The 17,413-nt window shown below is 52.8% G+C and overlaps 1 protein-coding gene across 38 annotated transcripts in view; it reads right to left on the reverse strand.

Moving 5' to 3' along the window:
• LOC118253407 (tyrosine-protein phosphatase non-receptor type 11-like) overlaps positions 1 to 17,413 on the reverse strand; it is a 52,582-nt gene that overhangs the window by 10,529 nt on the left and 24,640 nt on the right. For 6 of the 38 annotated variants that reach the window (XM_035557731.2, XM_050714949.1, XM_050714945.1 and 3 more), the window contains 14 exons: positions 9,954 to 10,148; positions 8,333 to 8,525; positions 8,125 to 8,244; positions 7,757 to 7,870; positions 7,251 to 7,347; positions 6,627 to 6,706; positions 5,785 to 5,940; positions 4,947 to 5,078; positions 4,620 to 4,774; positions 4,234 to 4,301; positions 3,514 to 3,665; positions 3,191 to 3,291; positions 1,981 to 2,099; positions 146 to 1,587 (listed from right to left, as the gene is read on the reverse strand). In XM_035557731.2, coding sequence (XP_035413624.1) covers positions 2,015 to 2,099; positions 3,191 to 3,291; positions 3,514 to 3,665; positions 4,234 to 4,301; positions 4,620 to 4,774; positions 4,947 to 5,078; positions 5,785 to 5,940; positions 6,627 to 6,706; positions 7,251 to 7,347; positions 7,757 to 7,870; positions 8,125 to 8,244; positions 8,333 to 8,525; positions 9,954 to 10,148 — 1,648 coding nt within the window. In that variant the 3' untranslated portion in view covers positions 146 to 1,587; positions 1,981 to 2,014. Of the gene's footprint in view, positions 1 to 145; positions 2,100 to 3,190; positions 3,292 to 3,513; positions 3,666 to 4,233; positions 4,302 to 4,619; positions 4,775 to 4,946; positions 5,079 to 5,784; positions 5,941 to 6,626; positions 6,707 to 7,250; positions 7,348 to 7,756; positions 7,871 to 8,070; positions 8,245 to 8,332; positions 8,526 to 9,953; positions 10,149 to 17,413 lie in introns of those variants that run through there. The other 32 variants (XM_050714938.1, XM_050714941.1, XM_050714937.1 and 29 more) reach the window with 16 other exon arrangements.

The following is a 17,413-nucleotide window of genomic DNA, read 5'->3' on the forward strand; positions in this document are numbered from 1 at the left end:
AGGAAGAATCAAAGCAAATGGAAACAGGGCCCCAAGCAGTAACATTGGGGTTAGGAGACATCCCCACTGTCCACACTAATTGCCACTCCATCACTTTCCCGAAGAGCAAGCCACTTAGAAAGAAATCAAAAATAAAAAGCCTTGAGAATATTCAACATTTATTAAAAGTGCAATAAAAATAAACAGTTCTCCCGTCCCTGTGACGAGGGACCAGGAAGACCAGCCAGGAAATACAGCCACGGTATGTCATTGTGCTTTTGTTCAACCCCTTCTGCTCAGCGCTGGGAGCCAGCACCCTGGGCACCAGTGCCCCAGCACGCAGGGGGCCGCACGTCTGCCCTCTTCCAGGCACCTAGGAGGACATCAGCATCATCCCCACGCATGCTCCAGAGCTTCAGGCACTGGCACTCAGGCCCAAAACTCCCCAGAGAGAGCACTTTCAGTCCCTGGTGTATCCCGCAAAAAGGGGGTTCTTTGGCAGGGCTAGTTGCAGGCCTCAGGGCTGGAACGGCAGGAGGCCCTGGGAGTCACAAGTCAAGACTTAATCAACAGAGCTGGAATATTCCACTCAATAACACACGTCTTCATGGCACTGGTCAAGTCACAAGCGCTCCTACAGCACCCCTACTCAGCAGACACAGCACTTGCCTCGTCATACAGTTGCAAGGGGGAAAAAAAGAGCTCATACAGCAAGGTAACGGCAGAGCTGCATCAAGCTTAGAGGGGCCCAGCTCCACAAGTTCAGCTCAAGTCTAGCATCCTACGCTGTGTTACTCGCTCGGGGTGGCTAAAAGCACAGTGCACAGTCAAAGCTGCTTTCCTACTCTTCAGCCCCCTTCAGCTAGGCAGGATCTCCCATAGCTCAATGTTCAGACCTGCACCAGGGTGGAGACGCCCCCCTCTGGCCCCAGTTCTGCTCCGACACCGAGCTCTGCAGGCTCTCAGGCACGCGCACACCCTCCTGCTGCATGGTGGCAGCAGGGACTGCCCGGTGTGCATTGGCAGGCTTGCATAGAAAGCTAGAACTGGGACAACCCAAAGGAAGCGTGAGGAGAAGAATCAGAGGCACGTACACCTGGGGCCAGGCCGTGCTCTCTCTTCCTCACCTTCACAGGCAGCGAAGTTACTCTGGGAATTAGTCTAGAACCACTTCTAGCTTGGAAATGATCGACCTAATGAAAACATCCGAGTGCACTAATACTTTTCTAACGCCCTAAATGGGCAACCCTGGGAAAGCTCCTAAGCAAATAGTCGTTTCCATTCCTTTAACAATTTGCATGTAAAAAATAAGAATCTTAAATTAAAAAAAAAAAAAAAAAATTAAAACTGAGCCTTGATGCCCAACGAATGTCCAGAGGCACTTCCACATAAATATCAACCTACTGATACAGGGGAGACCGGGAGAAGATCCTTCTCGAGAATAAGTTAGGTCAAGGCATGTCCTTAAGGCGCAGACTCTGCTTGCTTCTTACAGCCAGCTTCTTAACTCCTTGCTGAATCCAAGGTGCTAGGGGAAGGCAAAAAGGGCAAAAAACCATTGTCCGCAGTTGCAGCACGTGGAAAGGGTGGACGTAAACACTGTAAATCCTGCAGGCCAAGACAAGAAGGAAGAAAGAGGGCAGGGTTTATAACCAAGGCAAGTGGATGGGTATGGCACAGAGCTGAGACACTCTCGGCATGCAAAGTCTCTCCGACTTGTTTTCAGTGCCTGCCAGCTCCCTGAGTCTGAAAAGCAGACCTCTCCCTTGCAGTACAGGTAGTATTTTTTATTAAAATGAGCATGTTTCCCTATTGAGATCTCATCACCCCATTTCTCCCTGGCCACAGCCGCATCTTTAGGCTCTGTCAAGTTTCTTCAAAGCACATTTGGCTTCCCTGATGTGAACAGGGAGCTGTGCGTGTGCTGAGCTGAAGACTGGGGTGAGAGGTGAGGTAAACAGACGGCGGTGACACTCGGTTAATCAAGGGAAGCATTCCTACCTGTACAGCCTCCATACAGCTCACCTCCGACTCTTTATCGCCCCGTGTTACTCATCCCTGAAACCTTTGGGCTTTTGATGTTGAGGTTCTCGTAGACGGAAGCTGACTCATCATCCACCCTGTCAGGACACAAAGCCTTGTTATGCACGGCCTGGGCTCTGGATCTTTGCCCAGGGGCAGGCAGCCGGGGTCGGAAGCGGGGAATGGCCCAGCCAAGCTCCCTTTCTCCCTCCCTGGCCCTGACACTGGTCTCAGGCCCTGTTCTCTCGCCCTCCAGCTGAGCTGTCCCTCCGGGGTGTGAATCCATCTGGGGAACAGAGCCTTGAGCCTTCCTCTGCGTGCCAGCCTTTCAGGGATGCAACCTTCCTGCAGGATCAGTGCATACAGTTCCTGTTTTTTCCCTATTCTTTTTTTTCTACATACCCCATTTCTTTAGATTTTCCAAAATCTAATGGAAAGGAAGTGTCAGACTGGATGTTAGGGAAAGGTTCTTCACCGAGAGCACTGGCACAGGGACGTGGTCACGGCCCTGAGCCCTTCAGAGTTTGAGAAGCGTTTGGGCAATGCTCTCAGACACATGCTCTGATTTTTGCGTGGTCCTGCGTGGAGCCAGGAGGTGGATCTGATGATCCTTGTGGCTCTCTTCCAGCTCAGGATATTCTGTTATTCTCTGAAAGGTACACTACAAAGTGCAGATCTGAGCACCTCTAGAGCCGATCTGACACCCAGCACCCAACTCAGGGGATGTCTGGAGCTGGCAGGACCGGCCGTTTGGAGCTTGTTAACTCCATCCCTCACACTCCTCCCTGCCATCATTTATGCAGAACTCCAGTTTCAAAGCCAAACACTTGAAGCAGGACACAGAGGACTCCTCTTTTCTTCCTTCGGGTTTTGCTGTAAAACTCCCCCTGTGGCTGCGATGCTATTCCACTCCCTAGAAGCCCAGAGCCAAGGCTGTGGGGCTCCAGGCATCGAAGGCTGGGGTTTATTTCGCCCTTTCCTTTCCAAAGCCTCTGCAAAACTCCAACACATAAGGCGGGTGGGCTGCTATCAGCATGCTGACAGCGTGGTGGGATCACCTGCTTATTTTGAGGCATTGCCATCTGCCAGCCAGGAACAGGCTGGCAAGGGGTGGATACTGGGGACTACGCTGCAGCTATTCTCCTGCTGCTACAGGAATTTTTAGTCCCGGCACAGACATCCAGCTTACACAGACTGGGCCCGTGGCGAAGGAGGCTGCCCTTTGGCTCGGCCTTTTTCCATAGGAGAGTATCCGATATTCAAGTAGTCTCGCTCTTTCCTTTTATTCCTCTGTAAGAGAAAGCAGAGACATTAAAATCCCAGTCAGAGCTGACGCAGAAGAAAGCCCTGCAGCATCCCAAAGCCAGCAGGGAGCAGTGGGCGTGGGTTTATTTCCACGTGCTCAGAGCAGTATTTTTGTCCCAGTCCGAAGGTGGCAGGGGAAGTGGTCGCGGTGCCTGGTGTGCACCATGGTCTGCCCCTGGATTTCCAACCAAGCTGAACAGGACTCACCTGTTCTTCTTCCAACCGCTTCTGCTCAGCCTCAATGAACTGCTGGACAGCCATGTAAACAAACTTGTACTGTGCCTCCGTCTGCACCATGCCCGAGCGCTGCCTGCGTACCATCTGGATAGTTTTGGGGATGTCGATATCGCAGTCCAAGCCTGCTCAAGGTGAGAGAGGGAGATTTGAGGGAGTGGCAATGGGGTTGAAAAATTATTCATGCTTGTGTGGTTTAAGAAATAGGCTCCTAATGGCCCCTGGAGCAGACCCAGAGCTGACCACGGAGAGTGCTGCGATAGCTCTGGAGCTTCAGGTAAGGGTGGCAGCCCTCACCCCCAGAAGAGTTTAGGGGACTCCTTTCCAAAAGGGTTTCTGGAGTTACACACCAATAAGAGAGGGCTGTCCAGGAAACCTTGAAATGCTGGCCCCATTGATGCCAAAAAGAAAATTCTCCCAGAAGAATGGCCCATGTGCACACCCACTGGGGGCTGGGGCACAGCTCATCGCTGCAGGGACGGAGTAACATTTGTTGGCAAGCACAGAAGCGAGGGACTGGACAGGCTACAAAAGCCCCTCTCATCCCACATGCAGACCAAGCCTGTGTCCTAAACAAGTCAAACCCACTGCTGGGAGATCATGGACCCACTGCTTGCACAAGAGCAGGGTTATCCCATAAGTGGGCAGGGTCAGGCAAACAGTGAAAGCCACGAGGTGTGCACGGGGCCGTACCTTGCCTGTGGATAATATCCACCAGAATGTCTATCACGATGATGGTGCCTGTGCGTCCTATTCCGGCACTGGAGAGAGAAAAGGAAAAAATCACTGCAGGAGGAGTCTTTGCCCTGTTGATCAGCCCGGCTCCCACACTCAGCTGCATGCCTGGTCCATCCCGGGTGGATTTGGAATAGCTGCTAGAAAACAAGCCTGGGCAAAAGCTGAGCTTTTCAGGAAACAAGGGTCTAGCAGGCTGCATCGGAACTAGCAATTCCAGATCAGGGCTGCTGTTCCCCACACGAACCCACCACCAGTTTGTGTGATAACCCAGCTGCAGGTAACAAAAGGAAGAAATACATTTCTGTTCCCCATCCCCACGGCGCTGCCCTGCTGGCTCGTACCTGCAGTGCACTATGATCGGCCCTGTGTCAGGAATGCTTCGCTGTGTCCGGTTCACTTGGTCCAGAAAGCTGAGAACTCCTCCCGGCTCGTTGGGCACCCCGTGGTCTGGCCAGCTGAAATACTGATAGTGCTTCACCACCCGGGGACGCTCATCCTGCGGGGAGCAGAGACCCACCGCCTGGTCAGGACACCCCTCCTTCCTTTCTGGTTAACGAAACTGGGGCAAAACGGCCCAGAACTTCAGCAGTGGGACCACTGGACAAAAATCCCCAGGGTCTCAGCTCCAGCCCTTTCCCACAGCATGCAGACAGCAGCCGGGGACTCACCCTGTCCGTGCGCACGATCTCCAGCTCCCGCAGGTAGTAGCCCTGGGCCTCGCGCTCGCTCACGTTGCGAACGCAGATGCACCCGTACTCCTTGGCGCAGCCCTTGTCCGGCCAGTAGCGGAAACATTTGTTCTGCAGCAATGTGGGAGAGATGTTCATCAGTGGGGAGCTGGGGATGGACCCCTGAATGCCTCGCCGGAGATGCTGCTGTGCTCCAAGGGTGAGCAGCCCCGGCGTGAAGGTTTTAAGGAGAACCATGCACGCCGAGCATTTCCTCAAGCTGAGCTGGGAAGAGCCAGTCCTAGAAGTGATGCTTCGTGGAATTCCCCTCCCCTGCTTGCAAGAGAGAAGCTATCCCAGCGGGGCTTGAGAGGCAACATCTTGAGCTCACTTCTGGACTGGGTGGCTGAGAGCACAGCCTGCCCTCGTTTCTACGCCAAACTGCTGGTCCTGCTCACAGTTAGCCCTGCTCTTCACCAGGGAAGGGCCCCTACCAACCCACTCGCCTCGAAGCATGCACAGGGGCTGCCCAAACAAGTCCTACAACTACTTTCCTCCCTCACACAGCCTGTGACACCCTCCCCTGCAAGAGGTCCCCAACATTACACGCAGGGACCCGCAGCTGTCCAGGCAGGATAACACAGTCAGGTTGACTGCCCCGGATTATTTCATTACCGATTCCACTTCACGTGTTAACACAAGCCCCTGCTAACCACCCAGCCTGGCTCTGCACCACCCTTTCAGCTCTGAAGGCCTGCCTTTGGGACTACTCCCTGCATCCAGCCTCACAGGCTGGCATGCAATGTAGGTGACATTCAGGCTTGGTGACGGTGCTCACCCTGCCCCGCTCCACTTCCTTCGTTGTCATCACGATGACGTGGCTGTTCTCTTGGTACACCATGGTCCAGAAGTCGTTCACGGTTGTCTGCAGGCAGCCCTGGGTGGCTATGTAGATCTTGCAGTGCTCCGAGTTCCTTCCATCCTCAGGGATGCTCTGAGGAGCAAAGGAGAGGGGGGGAAAAAAAGCCAACAAAACCGGAGTGAGGGATTGAGAATTGTTTAGCAGCAAAGTCAGCACACCTTGCTGGGCAGGATTTCTGAGCTAGATGATTCTCCTCCACTCGCTGCCCTCGTGGACAGGAACCGCTCCCATCATCAGCTTTGACAGAAGCTGATGTCACCAACAAAGCGGTCAGCTCACCACCAGGGCCCTCGTACTGAGCTGTAACATACGCTTCTGAGCATGGACTCAAACCACCTGGCAGCTGCAGAGGCTGGCTGGGATGAAGTGACTATGAAGGTTTCCCTAAGGCTGGTGTTAAAATGCCAGAGCGGCACTGCTGGAAATACACCTCTGGGCAGCTCTTAGCTTCCAGGTGACAATTATAATTTGACCTCAGAGATAATGGCCAGCAACAGAGTCTGGGTCAGTCCCCTAGGACCTCCTGAGCAGGTAAGGAAAGGAGGGGATCGAGATCAACTCTTAGATCAGGGCAAGTAAGACATGGTAGAACGGTGAGATCCCTTGGGGACATGGCAGAAAAACCCTGACCCTGGGGATGCAGATGGCTCCTGACAAGCTGTTCCCTCCAGATTTACACCATTACTGCATCCCCCCACCAGCAACCCAGCAGTGGGCTGAAGAAAGCCCCCCCGTGCTGCCCTCCCCTCCCCAGGTACCTTGATGTAGTTGGCATTGATGTAGTCTGACCCAGGCACGCTCTCGTCCACGTCTCGGAGCGCCACCCGCGTGGTGTCGACTGAAGGAGAAGAGCCCAGAGTAAGCAGGGAGCGCAGCAGCCTCCCAGGGCACCCGGGATGGCTCCCACCAGGCTCTTGCCATGAAGTAACGTGGGAGCTACTGCAAAAGAGGGCGCACGATGCTCTCCTAACGACACTCAGCAGCAGCCCACACTGCCTGGTTCACAGCTACGTCGCCAGTCCAGTGATTTGGGTGGGTGTTAGCGGCAGGCGGTGCTGCTGGCTGACCTGAGCTCAAGCTCCCCAACATCGACTTTGGAGACTCTGGGTCTGGCTCCGTGTGACTTTTGAGCTACACTTGAGCTCTGAAGCAAGCTTAGACTCACAGCACAAATTGGATAGCGATGCACCGATTTCCCAAGCAGAAGGGAAGGACCAGATAACAGAGGGGATGGAGAAGGCCATGAGCTAACTGGACCACTCCCAAAGGACAGAGCACACCTCTGACCAGCTCAGCCACGATCAGAAAGCTCTGCAGGGTTAACTAGCCCCAGAGAAGGCTGCAGTGAGAAAAAAACAAACCAATATTCAGCGTCTCCTTACAGGGAAGGATGTTCTTGTAGCGATTCTTCGCCTTGTTCTCGGGTCGCTGTCCCTCCTTCCTGGGGTAGAGGAGCTTGCACTCCTGTTGCTGCAGCATCTGTGGGGCAAAGCACGCAGAACAAACTGTTCTGGGTAGAAAAGGGGCTCGGAGGCTCTCTCGGCCAACTGCTTGGCTTCCCAATGCTACGAAGAGCAGAGTGCTGGCAGGAGAGGGCTGGGAGCCAGGATGCAGCCTGCTGGGGGAGCTAACGGGGGAGAAGGCACAGACCTCTGCAGGGAACAAAAGGCACACAGCTGAAGGATGAGGAAGGAGAAACTGCCTCAGACATAGAAAAGGCAAGGAAAAAAAGGACAAAGAAGCAACTCAGTTAAACACAGAAAACAGGGAAAGGAGCAACAGCACCACAAAGAGGTCTTCAGTGCTGGGGAACCACAGCACTGCCATGCAGGGATGATATTCTTCACTTGCAGGTACAAGTGGGACAGAGCACAGCAGCATCCCATACCTCAAACTCTTCCCAGAACCCCTGTTTGGCCTTCTCGCTGTGATCTGCCATTTTGTTCAGCTCCTTCACTCTGTTTTCAATGTTGGCCGCATTGATACGTGTGGCATTGAATGGCTGAAAGACAGATGGAGACAGAAGAGAAATCACTTTCAAGAACAGAAGGACAGATCTTGTCCCTTGAAAAATCAGTTCCTGAATCCCAGAGGATTCAGGCAGGAGCTGGGTCTATCCCCGAGACCTTTGTGGCAGTGGTGAGCCTGGACAAGAGGGACAAGAGGCCAGCAGAAGGTGCTGGGGCAGACACATGCACTCACCCAGGATCTTGCACAAGCTCCGAACCAACAGCTACGTGCTACAGCAGCTGTTACCTGCTTCAGATGAACCACAGCTCCAGATTTCTCCACCATGGGGTTCTTCTTATAGTGCTCCACCAGGTCTGTGAGCGTGTCAAACCTCTCTCCTCCTCCCACGTCATACTTCCCATCTGGCTGCAGGAGGGCGACAGAAGCACGGTGAGACTTGAAGGTGCAGTCCCCAGCTGGGTCACCCATCCGGGGAGGACAGCACATCACCCACCTGGTAGTGGATCATCACATGGGTGACGTGGGGTTTCCTGTCCCCCGTCTCCATCTTATCCTCGTTTGTCAGCACCGACAGCACAAAGTCTCCTGGTTTGCTTTGGCTCTCCCGCACCAGAAAGCTGCCTGGCTTCCCCTTCTCCGTCAGAAGTTTCTCTGCCTCCTTGCCCGTGAGGTGCCCATGGTACCACCTGGAGAGCAACGGTGGGGAGGAGGGTCAGCTTGGGAAGGTGCAGAACCTCGCCTCTAGGCAAGAACTGCACCAGCTTCTTGGGAAGATGCTCCTGGGACACCACCTCTGTGCTCCTGGTCCGACTGCTCTCCCCCCTGGCATGACACCAGATGGAGTGATTTTAGAAATGACGTCCCTCTGACATTTTGCAATGTCACATCAGTACCTCGGCCTGAGGCTGGAAGAGGCAGGACTTTGCTCAGCCCTCCAGCCAAATGTGAAATGGCATCAGCAGGTTGAACCACCGCATGATGTACAGTGAGCACTAGGGATCTAGGGATCCATCCTCACCTAGGTCACGTAAGGATTTGCAGTGGAGCAGTAAGAAATGCGATTCTGGCAGTTCTTACTGGAAGGTGGCTAAATTTTCCTTTATTTTTTTTTAAATATTGAATAAAAACAGAATTCTTGGAGCCAACAGGCCATACCAAACAGTATCAGACAGCACAGCCAATGCTGGCCAGGAGCAAGAGGCTTTGGTGCAGTTTGGGAACAATTTTTGCATGGGTTTTCCTTGCTGCAGTCAGTGCCATTGCCTCCCAGCTCACCAGGAGGGAGCAGGGGGCTGTGCTCAGCTCCTCCGAGCCTTGCTGTGAGGAGGAGTGAGCTGCTCCATACTTCTGGTTGTGCACATCTTGTGTGCACATGCCCCTGGCCTCCTTCTGAGCGCTCCTAATCCTCTCTCTTGCTCTGCTGACACACTTACACCACAGCCAAAGTGACATGTAGGCTACCTTTGAAGATGCTGGCTGCCGGCCTGCCAGCCAAGCTGCCAGGAACTCAGAGAGGCTCCAAAAACTCTTCCAAGGGATGCGATAGCATCAGGCGATGTCTCGGCCACTTTGTCCCGCAGGATGAAGTTTACAGAACAGCAGTCAGCGATGCTGAGCCTTTCAAATCCCCCTCCCAGCCATGCCAAGCCTGGCTGGGAAGACCTTTAAAGAGCAAAATCCCTTCCTGCAGGCTTGAGGTCTGCACGAGGGCAGGACGGAGCAGCACTGAGGTAGCTCAGTACTGCTTATGGCACTGCTGCTGTTCAGGGCCACATCTCGGAAATGCTACGATCCTGACGCATCCCGCTATATTCTGACACCACCGTCATTTCTTATATTTAGAGGACTTGGAGCCTTTTCCCTCTCCTCTCCCCGGTGCTGCTGGATGTGTGGTCTGGAGCACAGACCTTTCTGGAGCTCCTTTGCCATGCCAGACTCTTCTTGGCGGCAGAGCAGGGGGAAACCCAGCCGAAGGGGCTTTCCACTTCTCCACAGCTCTGCTAATGCGAGCGACTGCCCGGCCGCTGCCCACTGGGATTTGGGACTAGTGGCAAAACCCCATGAGCTGGAGGGGATTCCCAGTGACCCAGCTCTCGTCAGAGAGCATAGCTTACCTCTCCGAGGTGGGGTCCTGGCAGTTCAGGGGGTATTTCAGCTCGATGACATTGCTGTTCTTCTCCCGCAGCAGCCCCTGCTGCTCGGTGTAGTACTGCACCAGCTCCGCAAGGGTGGCAAATTTCTCCCCTCCGTACAGGTCATAGTAATCCCCCGTGTTCTGGATCTTAATGTGCGTCACCTCGTCGTTCCTCCTGAGGAAGGGAGGCAAACAAGTCTGTAAGGGGGGGCAGAATGGAAACCAGGAGAAATGCCTGGCTTCCAGCTGCACCATGCGCTCCCTGCTCATGGCTGCTACAGGTACGGGAGCACCTTGGCCTCATATTCAGCCAAGGTTTTCAGTCAAGGATGGACTCAGCACCTCCGAAACTCCCAGCCTGATCTGCTTCCCAGCCAGCCTGTAGAGAAGAGGTGAAAAATTCATTCTCTGCCTTCCCCTCCGCTTCCTGCACCACTTATTCTCTTGGCCAGATGAGGCTGCCACCTCGCTCTGATTACAACAAACCATATTCCACATAAGGGAGCACTTGCTGTCATCTAATTAGCTCTAAAGAAAATAAAAGGCAGAAAAAAAAATCACCCATACTTGGCCTGGTATTCACAAACCCTACAAGCTACAGAAAGGGTTAATGTTTCCTCTCTCCAGTGATGCCCCTCAGGGAATATGGGGAGGTCTGGGTGGTGCCTTTATCAGCCTCCCCCAGCGAAGCCCAGCCTCCCCCCTCAGAAGGCCACCCCAACCTTCCCAAGAAGCAGGGTAATTGCACTTTAAATGCAATCAGCAGCAGCCCCCCCAGCCCAGCAGCCAGAGCTGGAAGCCTGTGGCTTGATGGACGAGCCGGGTCAGGGAGATTTGTAAATCTGGGCAAATTTCTCATTTTCTTTACTGTGCCGAGCTGCTCCCAGCCTCTCTCAATTTGTTGCCAAAGCAACCATGACGGCGAGATGCAGGAGACCCGAGGTGGTGTGAGCAGTCTATTAGGTCAGCCAGAAAAGCCATTTCATGAAGTGTGAAATTAGAAATGCTACGGTGGTCTGTGCACAAGGTTAAATCGAAGAATGAGCTCCCAGTTGTGGTACTGCTCCCCATTTTTGCAGCAGGGTACAGCCCCACGCAGGACAGGCAGCGCAGCAGCAGCCCAGGTTTCTGGACTCTAGCCCCAGCTCCACAAAACCACCTCCTGCTCCGTTTCCTCGGTCTGCAGGCACCATCCAGCTCGGAGCCTGGACCACTTGATTTCAGAGGGAGGTTTGGTCCTCAGGTAAGGTGACCTTCCCCTCAATACCTCCTCTTGAATACCACCTTGATCCCTGCAAAGCGAGAGCCCAGCTGAGAGGGCTTTGCAATTAGCTCCCTCTCCCAAAAGGCCAGGCAGCAGAGGACAACAGGCTCAGCGAGCTATGGGTCTGCAGGATGGTGGGACGGCTGGTGAAGGGCACACTTGTGAAGGTACAGCAGCCCTGACAGTGACAAGAAGGTCAGCGCATCCCTGGGATGTACTCATGTCACCCAGAGCTGTGGCTGCCTTTAGGTACCTCCTGCCAGGGATTCTGCAACTTCCACCTGCCTTGAGGATTTTAATAGCCACCACTTTTGCCTTTTGAGGGGCTTATTTGCTGTGGGGCCAAGCAGATTAAACTCTGACTGTCCACTGAGATGTCTTAGAGCAAACTTATCAGTCTGCAGCAGACAAGACAAGAGGCCAAGGTGGAGCTAGGCAATGGGGTCTCTGCGTGCAGAGCCTCCCAAAGCCCACAGAAGCACTGGCAGCCCTGTGTGCCATCTTCCGGGCCTGCCTTTTGCAGAGACATGGCCTCAGGCCAGCAGCACTCCAGCCACATTCGAGGCACAGTGTCACAAGGTCCCTCCCAAAACGCTGCCCTGACAGATGGCCTCAACCCCATGTGCTCCGCCCCAGCTGCTAGAGAGGACCTCGTCAGCATGCAACCCCTAATTGCACTTTGTGCTCACACAGCTCTTCTTGAATGCTTCGTTTGGCTCGGGTTGGGCATCGAGGTGATTTCCAATTAGCACCAACCCAGGAGAAATGACCAGCCGAGTGTGAACATGGACCGCATCCACAGCGCTACCATCACCCCGTAGCAGCTGCAGGCCAAAACCAGCAAGGGGCTGACAAACGGGGCCTGAGCTGTGAAAAATCAGCATCTGGGTCTCAAACAGGCGCTCTACCCCTGGTGGCAAGCCTTTGGAGACAGGCTCGAGCTATGTGCAGGACGGGAAGCACCATGTGAGACATGGTTATCTCATCCTGGCCCATCTGCTGAGCTTGGCCCCGAGCTCAGCCTACCACCTCACTTCCAGCTGCCGCATCGTCGTAGCCTCCAAACCTTGGCAGCATTTGCATCTAGGGCACAAGCAGAGCTTACCAGATGGAAACGAGAACTGGCAGTGAAATTCAGAGGCCGCAGGAGGAGCTGGCACATGGCTTCAGCCAGCAGCGGGGCCTGGACGAAGCTGTGCTTGTGCCTCTTGGCCTGAGGCTCCACAGTTCCCTGTGTCCCAGCCCCATTGCAGACCTACAAAGGCTCGGTTCACAGAGCCACCCCCACGGCCTTCAAGCATTTGGGGGATGAAAAGCAGGGAAATAATCAGGGTCATTCATCCCACTAGCCCCCAAGGTCAGGCTAAGCACAAAGGGCATTCATCGACTCCCCTCTCCCTCCTTTTCTTCTCGTAGACCTCGTGTCACCTCTGCAGCACCAAACGGGGCAGCACTGAGCTCCACACCAGCAGCATCCACGATGCTGTGCCCTCAGTGTGCTGGCTGGTGAAAGAAAGCACAAAAAGACACCCGAGCACCCGGCTGCCTTGTGCCGGAGGGCTCGGCTGCTCCAAACAGCTTTGTACAAGGATGCAGCGCTGTTTGGTCACAGCCACCAGCATCTAGGGCAGCTTCAGAGGCAAGCAAGAGCTGGCTCTGTCCTCAGCGAAGCTTCTGTATCCTATCAGAGTGGATTGCCATCCTCTCCAGGCTTTCAGTTAGTGCAGTTAGTGTTAGTGCTAGAGGAGCAGGGAATCGAGCAGTTGCATCTTCACCTTTGCTATGCAAAAGGCAATCTGTGACCCAGAGGGAAAAAAAGAGGAGCTCATGCATAATCTCCCAGCAAGTTATAGAAAAACTAGAAGCTGAGATTCCCCTGCCAGTCCCACACAGCCCACAAGATGATCATCCTTGCTTCAGCATCTTACTTCAGCCTTGCTTCACCCCTCTGGCAGGCCCTCAGCACAAGAAACGTGTGCCACCTCCACCCCAGCTCTGCTCTATGCCATCTTCAACGCAGGAACTCAAGTGTCTGTTAGTATTCAGGAGCGAGTTGGCACCACATGCGGGATAATTTGGAAAAAATAATTCACTGCCACTCAACACTATGAGCTCTAAGATGAAAACTGTTTCCCAAACCCATCCAATGTGCAATTTAAATACAAAATGAGAACATTGTTGAATTGCTGCCTTTAGTTTACAATAAGCAGTGGAGTGGTTATTCCTGTCACAGTGCAAATAAGACCAGTTTTTCACAAACAGCACAACTCCCTAGATATGCAGGATCAGTTTCCTAATCCAAAATATTCCAACTTGTGAATCTGCGTCTAATGTTTTCAGTCCACACTGCACTGACCACCAGTGCAGATACACTCTGCTCTTCTTTACAGTAAAGTACAGTCAACCGAAAAAGACTTGCAAAAACAAAAACAAACCAACCCTACCAAACAGACCCTTTTTGTCACTGAAGGCAGAACCACCTCAAATGTCAGAAATACATTTCTCTGCATCCCAAAGAGTCTTTTTCAGTCATGTGCTTTTCCTGCCTGTGTCAGACAGAGAAAACCTAGAGCTTCACAGCACACATGTATGACCCCTCTGACAAGATGTAAAAAGCAACCCAAAACAACCCCAAACTGAACTATCTGCTTCCAGGTAAATTCAAGCCACTCCAAGACAAAGTCTCGATGTAGCTGTCAGAGGAGAAGATGCTTTCTTAAGAGAAGAGAGGCCTTGTGATGAAAGCACTCAGCTAAGATGTGATGATCTGGTGCTGTCGAGTACCTCCTGAGCAAGGACTTTCAAAGCGAGTCAGGATCCATCACATCTTTCCCAGCTGTAACACAAAGACCAGCGCTTCCTTTCACTGGCTGGCCTAGCCTAGAACAAGCAGAATCGGTCCTATCGCTCACTAAATATTTGTACAGCCTTACAGGGCCTTAATTGGGTTGGTCAGTGCTGTTAGGATGAGACATAAGGACAAGTGTTTTAGAAGAGAGCCTCTTGCAAGCCTCCTTCCATTTTTCTCCAGACCCAGCCTTCTTCCTGTGCTGCATCTGGATTGTCTGCAGGCAGCGACTCAACCAATGCAACGCACCTGTGGTATTGATTTAGTCCTTTTTGTGGAGTACATATTCAATAGGACAAAAAATCTTCCTTGATTGCATGTCTTAACCTGTACCCACAGTGCGTTTGTACACGTCTTTGAGGAAAAAAAAAAAGAAAGAAAAAAGAAAAGAAAAAAAAAAGAACAAAACCCAGTCAATTTAAATGTCAGAATGCTCAATGGAAGTGTTAATAGGGAAGCTGCTCTGGGAGAGCACAGCTCTAACAAGATTTCGTTACCAGAAGCACTTTGCACTGCATCCCATGAGCAAGGATGAGAACTGTTCCCATAAAACACAACCCAGTGACCAAGCAAGCAGTGTCTCCTCTAGATGGTTCCTAAATGTCCTGGCATCCTCATCACTGTTGTGGCCACAGGCCAAGCACCACCCAGGCAAAATTTCAGGACACCTTTTCCTTTTGTTCGAGTTCCTTACCCAGCCCTGGCCAGGTCTGTAAGAAGCTGCTCACTTTCTGCAGGAGCAGTTTAAATATTTGGGCTTCTGCAAACATGCCCTGGCAGATCCAGGCGTGTGCTGCAGTACTGGAGACATGGGGCATTCCCTGTGTGGCCTCCCCCATTTCTCCTCCAATAGCCCCCACTTTCAAAATCAGGAAAAAAAAATCACAAATATCAGGGTACAAATTCAGAGGCCCAGCTCCAGTGCAGGCTCAGGGTCTCAGGCTTTCCTGGCATTGCTGCCCATATCCTCACTCAGCACAGGTTTTGTGAGCCACGAAGGGAAAGCACGAAGCGTTGGGGTGCTGGCAACCTCTGCAGGAGCCAACCCCTGCCGTGAGGAGCATCCCCCCCAGCCAGCGACGCGGTGATACAGAGCTGTCTGATTTTCTGGGCTGAGACAGCGTCAAAATACCTCCAGAGAGCAGTGCTGCAGTGGTTGCATGGAACAAAACGAGACAGCTTGCATGTAGGCACAATGCTTATTACTGCTGCTGTACTCAGGATGACTTCTCCATCATCTCCACCTCCAGCCCAAGCTGCCAGAGCACTTCCCTCCCTATTGATGTGCTCCACATGTTTGCAAGGAAAAAAAACAAAGCCTTGGGAGCACCAGCTGCTGTAATGGAAAAGGCTGAAAGGATACAAAGGGGTAAAGAAAGGAAGGAGAAGGAGACACAGAACTTCACGGAAACCTCCTCGTAACTTCTGCAATGTTATTCCCTAGCTCCTCTTCGGGGACGTGTATCTGGATACGCACCAGCACGCGGGTCAGCTGGTGGGTGGTCTGGTCAGCCAACACTCCAGCGCCTGCTTTCTTTGCAGCCCACGTCCTCTCTAATTAAGCTGCCTTTCCCCTCACTGGCTCTCAGAAACCCTTGAAGAAGCTGGAAGGAGGACGAGAGAAGAGGAAGAGGTTTTGCTTGCTCTCCTAAAAGCACTCTCACCCACCAACACTTTATTTTGGATGCCGTTTCAAAGGTATTTGTATTGTTCCTTGGTAAACCTTTCATTTTTTGGAAAGAATATACATATAGCCCTGTTCAGATGCAATTCTAGTTGAGAATAACACCACATTGTCCCATCTGTCTGTGTGCAGGGAAGGGGTCTTCAGCTTTCTGAGCTCAATAAACCTACTTGCTGTGTACTCTATCAGATGCTTTTAGGAATTAAAGCTGCAACACCTACGCGCATGTCTTGGGGCCGTCAATTTCAGTGAGACAAGAGCATGTTGCTCAGATGAAGTATAAGCGAAATCACTCTCCCTAACCAGGACTGTGGGACAACCCTTGCCTCAAGTGTCAGGACAGAGAGATGGCACGAGCCAGGGAGGGGTTTACTCGTAGGTAAAAGCAGTCGATGAAAATAAATTCTTTCCTCATCTTCAATTCACGATGTCTCTAAGCTTTGTGTCACGTTTCACGTGCCTTCCTGGAAACACGGTACGTGTCACGACTTTGGTTTACTGAGAACTGTGAGAATCGGTCAGACTTTCCACCGGGGTACAGCGTGAGTGGGCTGGGGCGCTATGGTTCGGTGGCACGGCGTTAGGGCACGCCGTGCTGCTCTGCCCCATGCTATTCATGATTGAAGGGCATTAGCTTTGCAGATTTTACGATCAAAGTGACACTGTCATTAAATATTTACTGCAACACAAGGATCACCCGGTGGTAGGAAGTGGTCCAGCACCCCCCCAATAACCTGCTACAGAGAGGGGTAAAGAGATAAAAGCACCAATAAAACTGCTCTGGGGCTCCCCGTGGGAGGCAGCGGGCTGGGACAGGGGGAAGGTGACAAACCACAGCAGCAGCAACGCGCGTGGTCTTTGCCTGAGTCACGGGACAGAGTTCAGGGACAGAAACTCCGCCAAGCCGTAGCGTGACTCCCCGGCAGAAGGCCCCGGCGCAGTAACACAGGCATGGGCACGGCTCTCCCAGCAGAGCAATTTACTCTGCTAATTTGGGGTAATTAGGCTGCTGGTTGGGTATCTTCCCACATCACGACACTGCTGCACAGGCAAAACCTGCGTCTGCTTGCACATCGCCCGGCTGAGCGGGCGCTGTCAGGACTCACTTTATGGCCAGGCATCACCCTGACTCATAAAATTACAAGAGAAGAGCTCACGTGAAGCCAACCCCCTGCTTCACACGTCTTCCCTCGCTGCCACTGCTGGCTCGAGGCAGCTCTCCGTGACCGAGTTTATTTCCCATACTAATTACGCAGTTTCCTGTCTCTCTCATTAGCTCTCAGCCGCCTCTGATTGCGAGCTCAGGGGTGAGCCAGTGGGGTCGGATCCCACCCCTGGCAGCAGACCACAATAGCTGGGCTGGGTCCTTCCCGCTGTGATGCTCCGTACCCCAATGGCTGGAGAGGAGAGAAGTGGCTGGGTGCGTTCCCCTGACTAAAAAAAAAAAAAAAAAAAAGCACGGAAAAAATAAGGCAGCTGCAAACTCGCACCAAGCTAAGAAATAACTGCACCGAGCAGACAGGGCAGGTTCTAGTCCAGAGATGACTGCGAGAGGGGAAATAAACTTGAAGAGGGGGAAATAACTTGAAGGGGGGAAGAAATAAAAGAAAGAAATGCTCCGTCCCTTTTGTCATTTGCACGGCC

This window comes from Cygnus atratus, chromosome 21 (genome assembly GCF_013377495.2).
Source record: "Cygnus atratus isolate AKBS03 ecotype Queensland, Australia chromosome 21, CAtr_DNAZoo_HiC_assembly, whole genome shotgun sequence".
Taxonomy (NCBI): domain Eukaryota; kingdom Metazoa; phylum Chordata; class Aves; order Anseriformes; family Anatidae; genus Cygnus; species Cygnus atratus.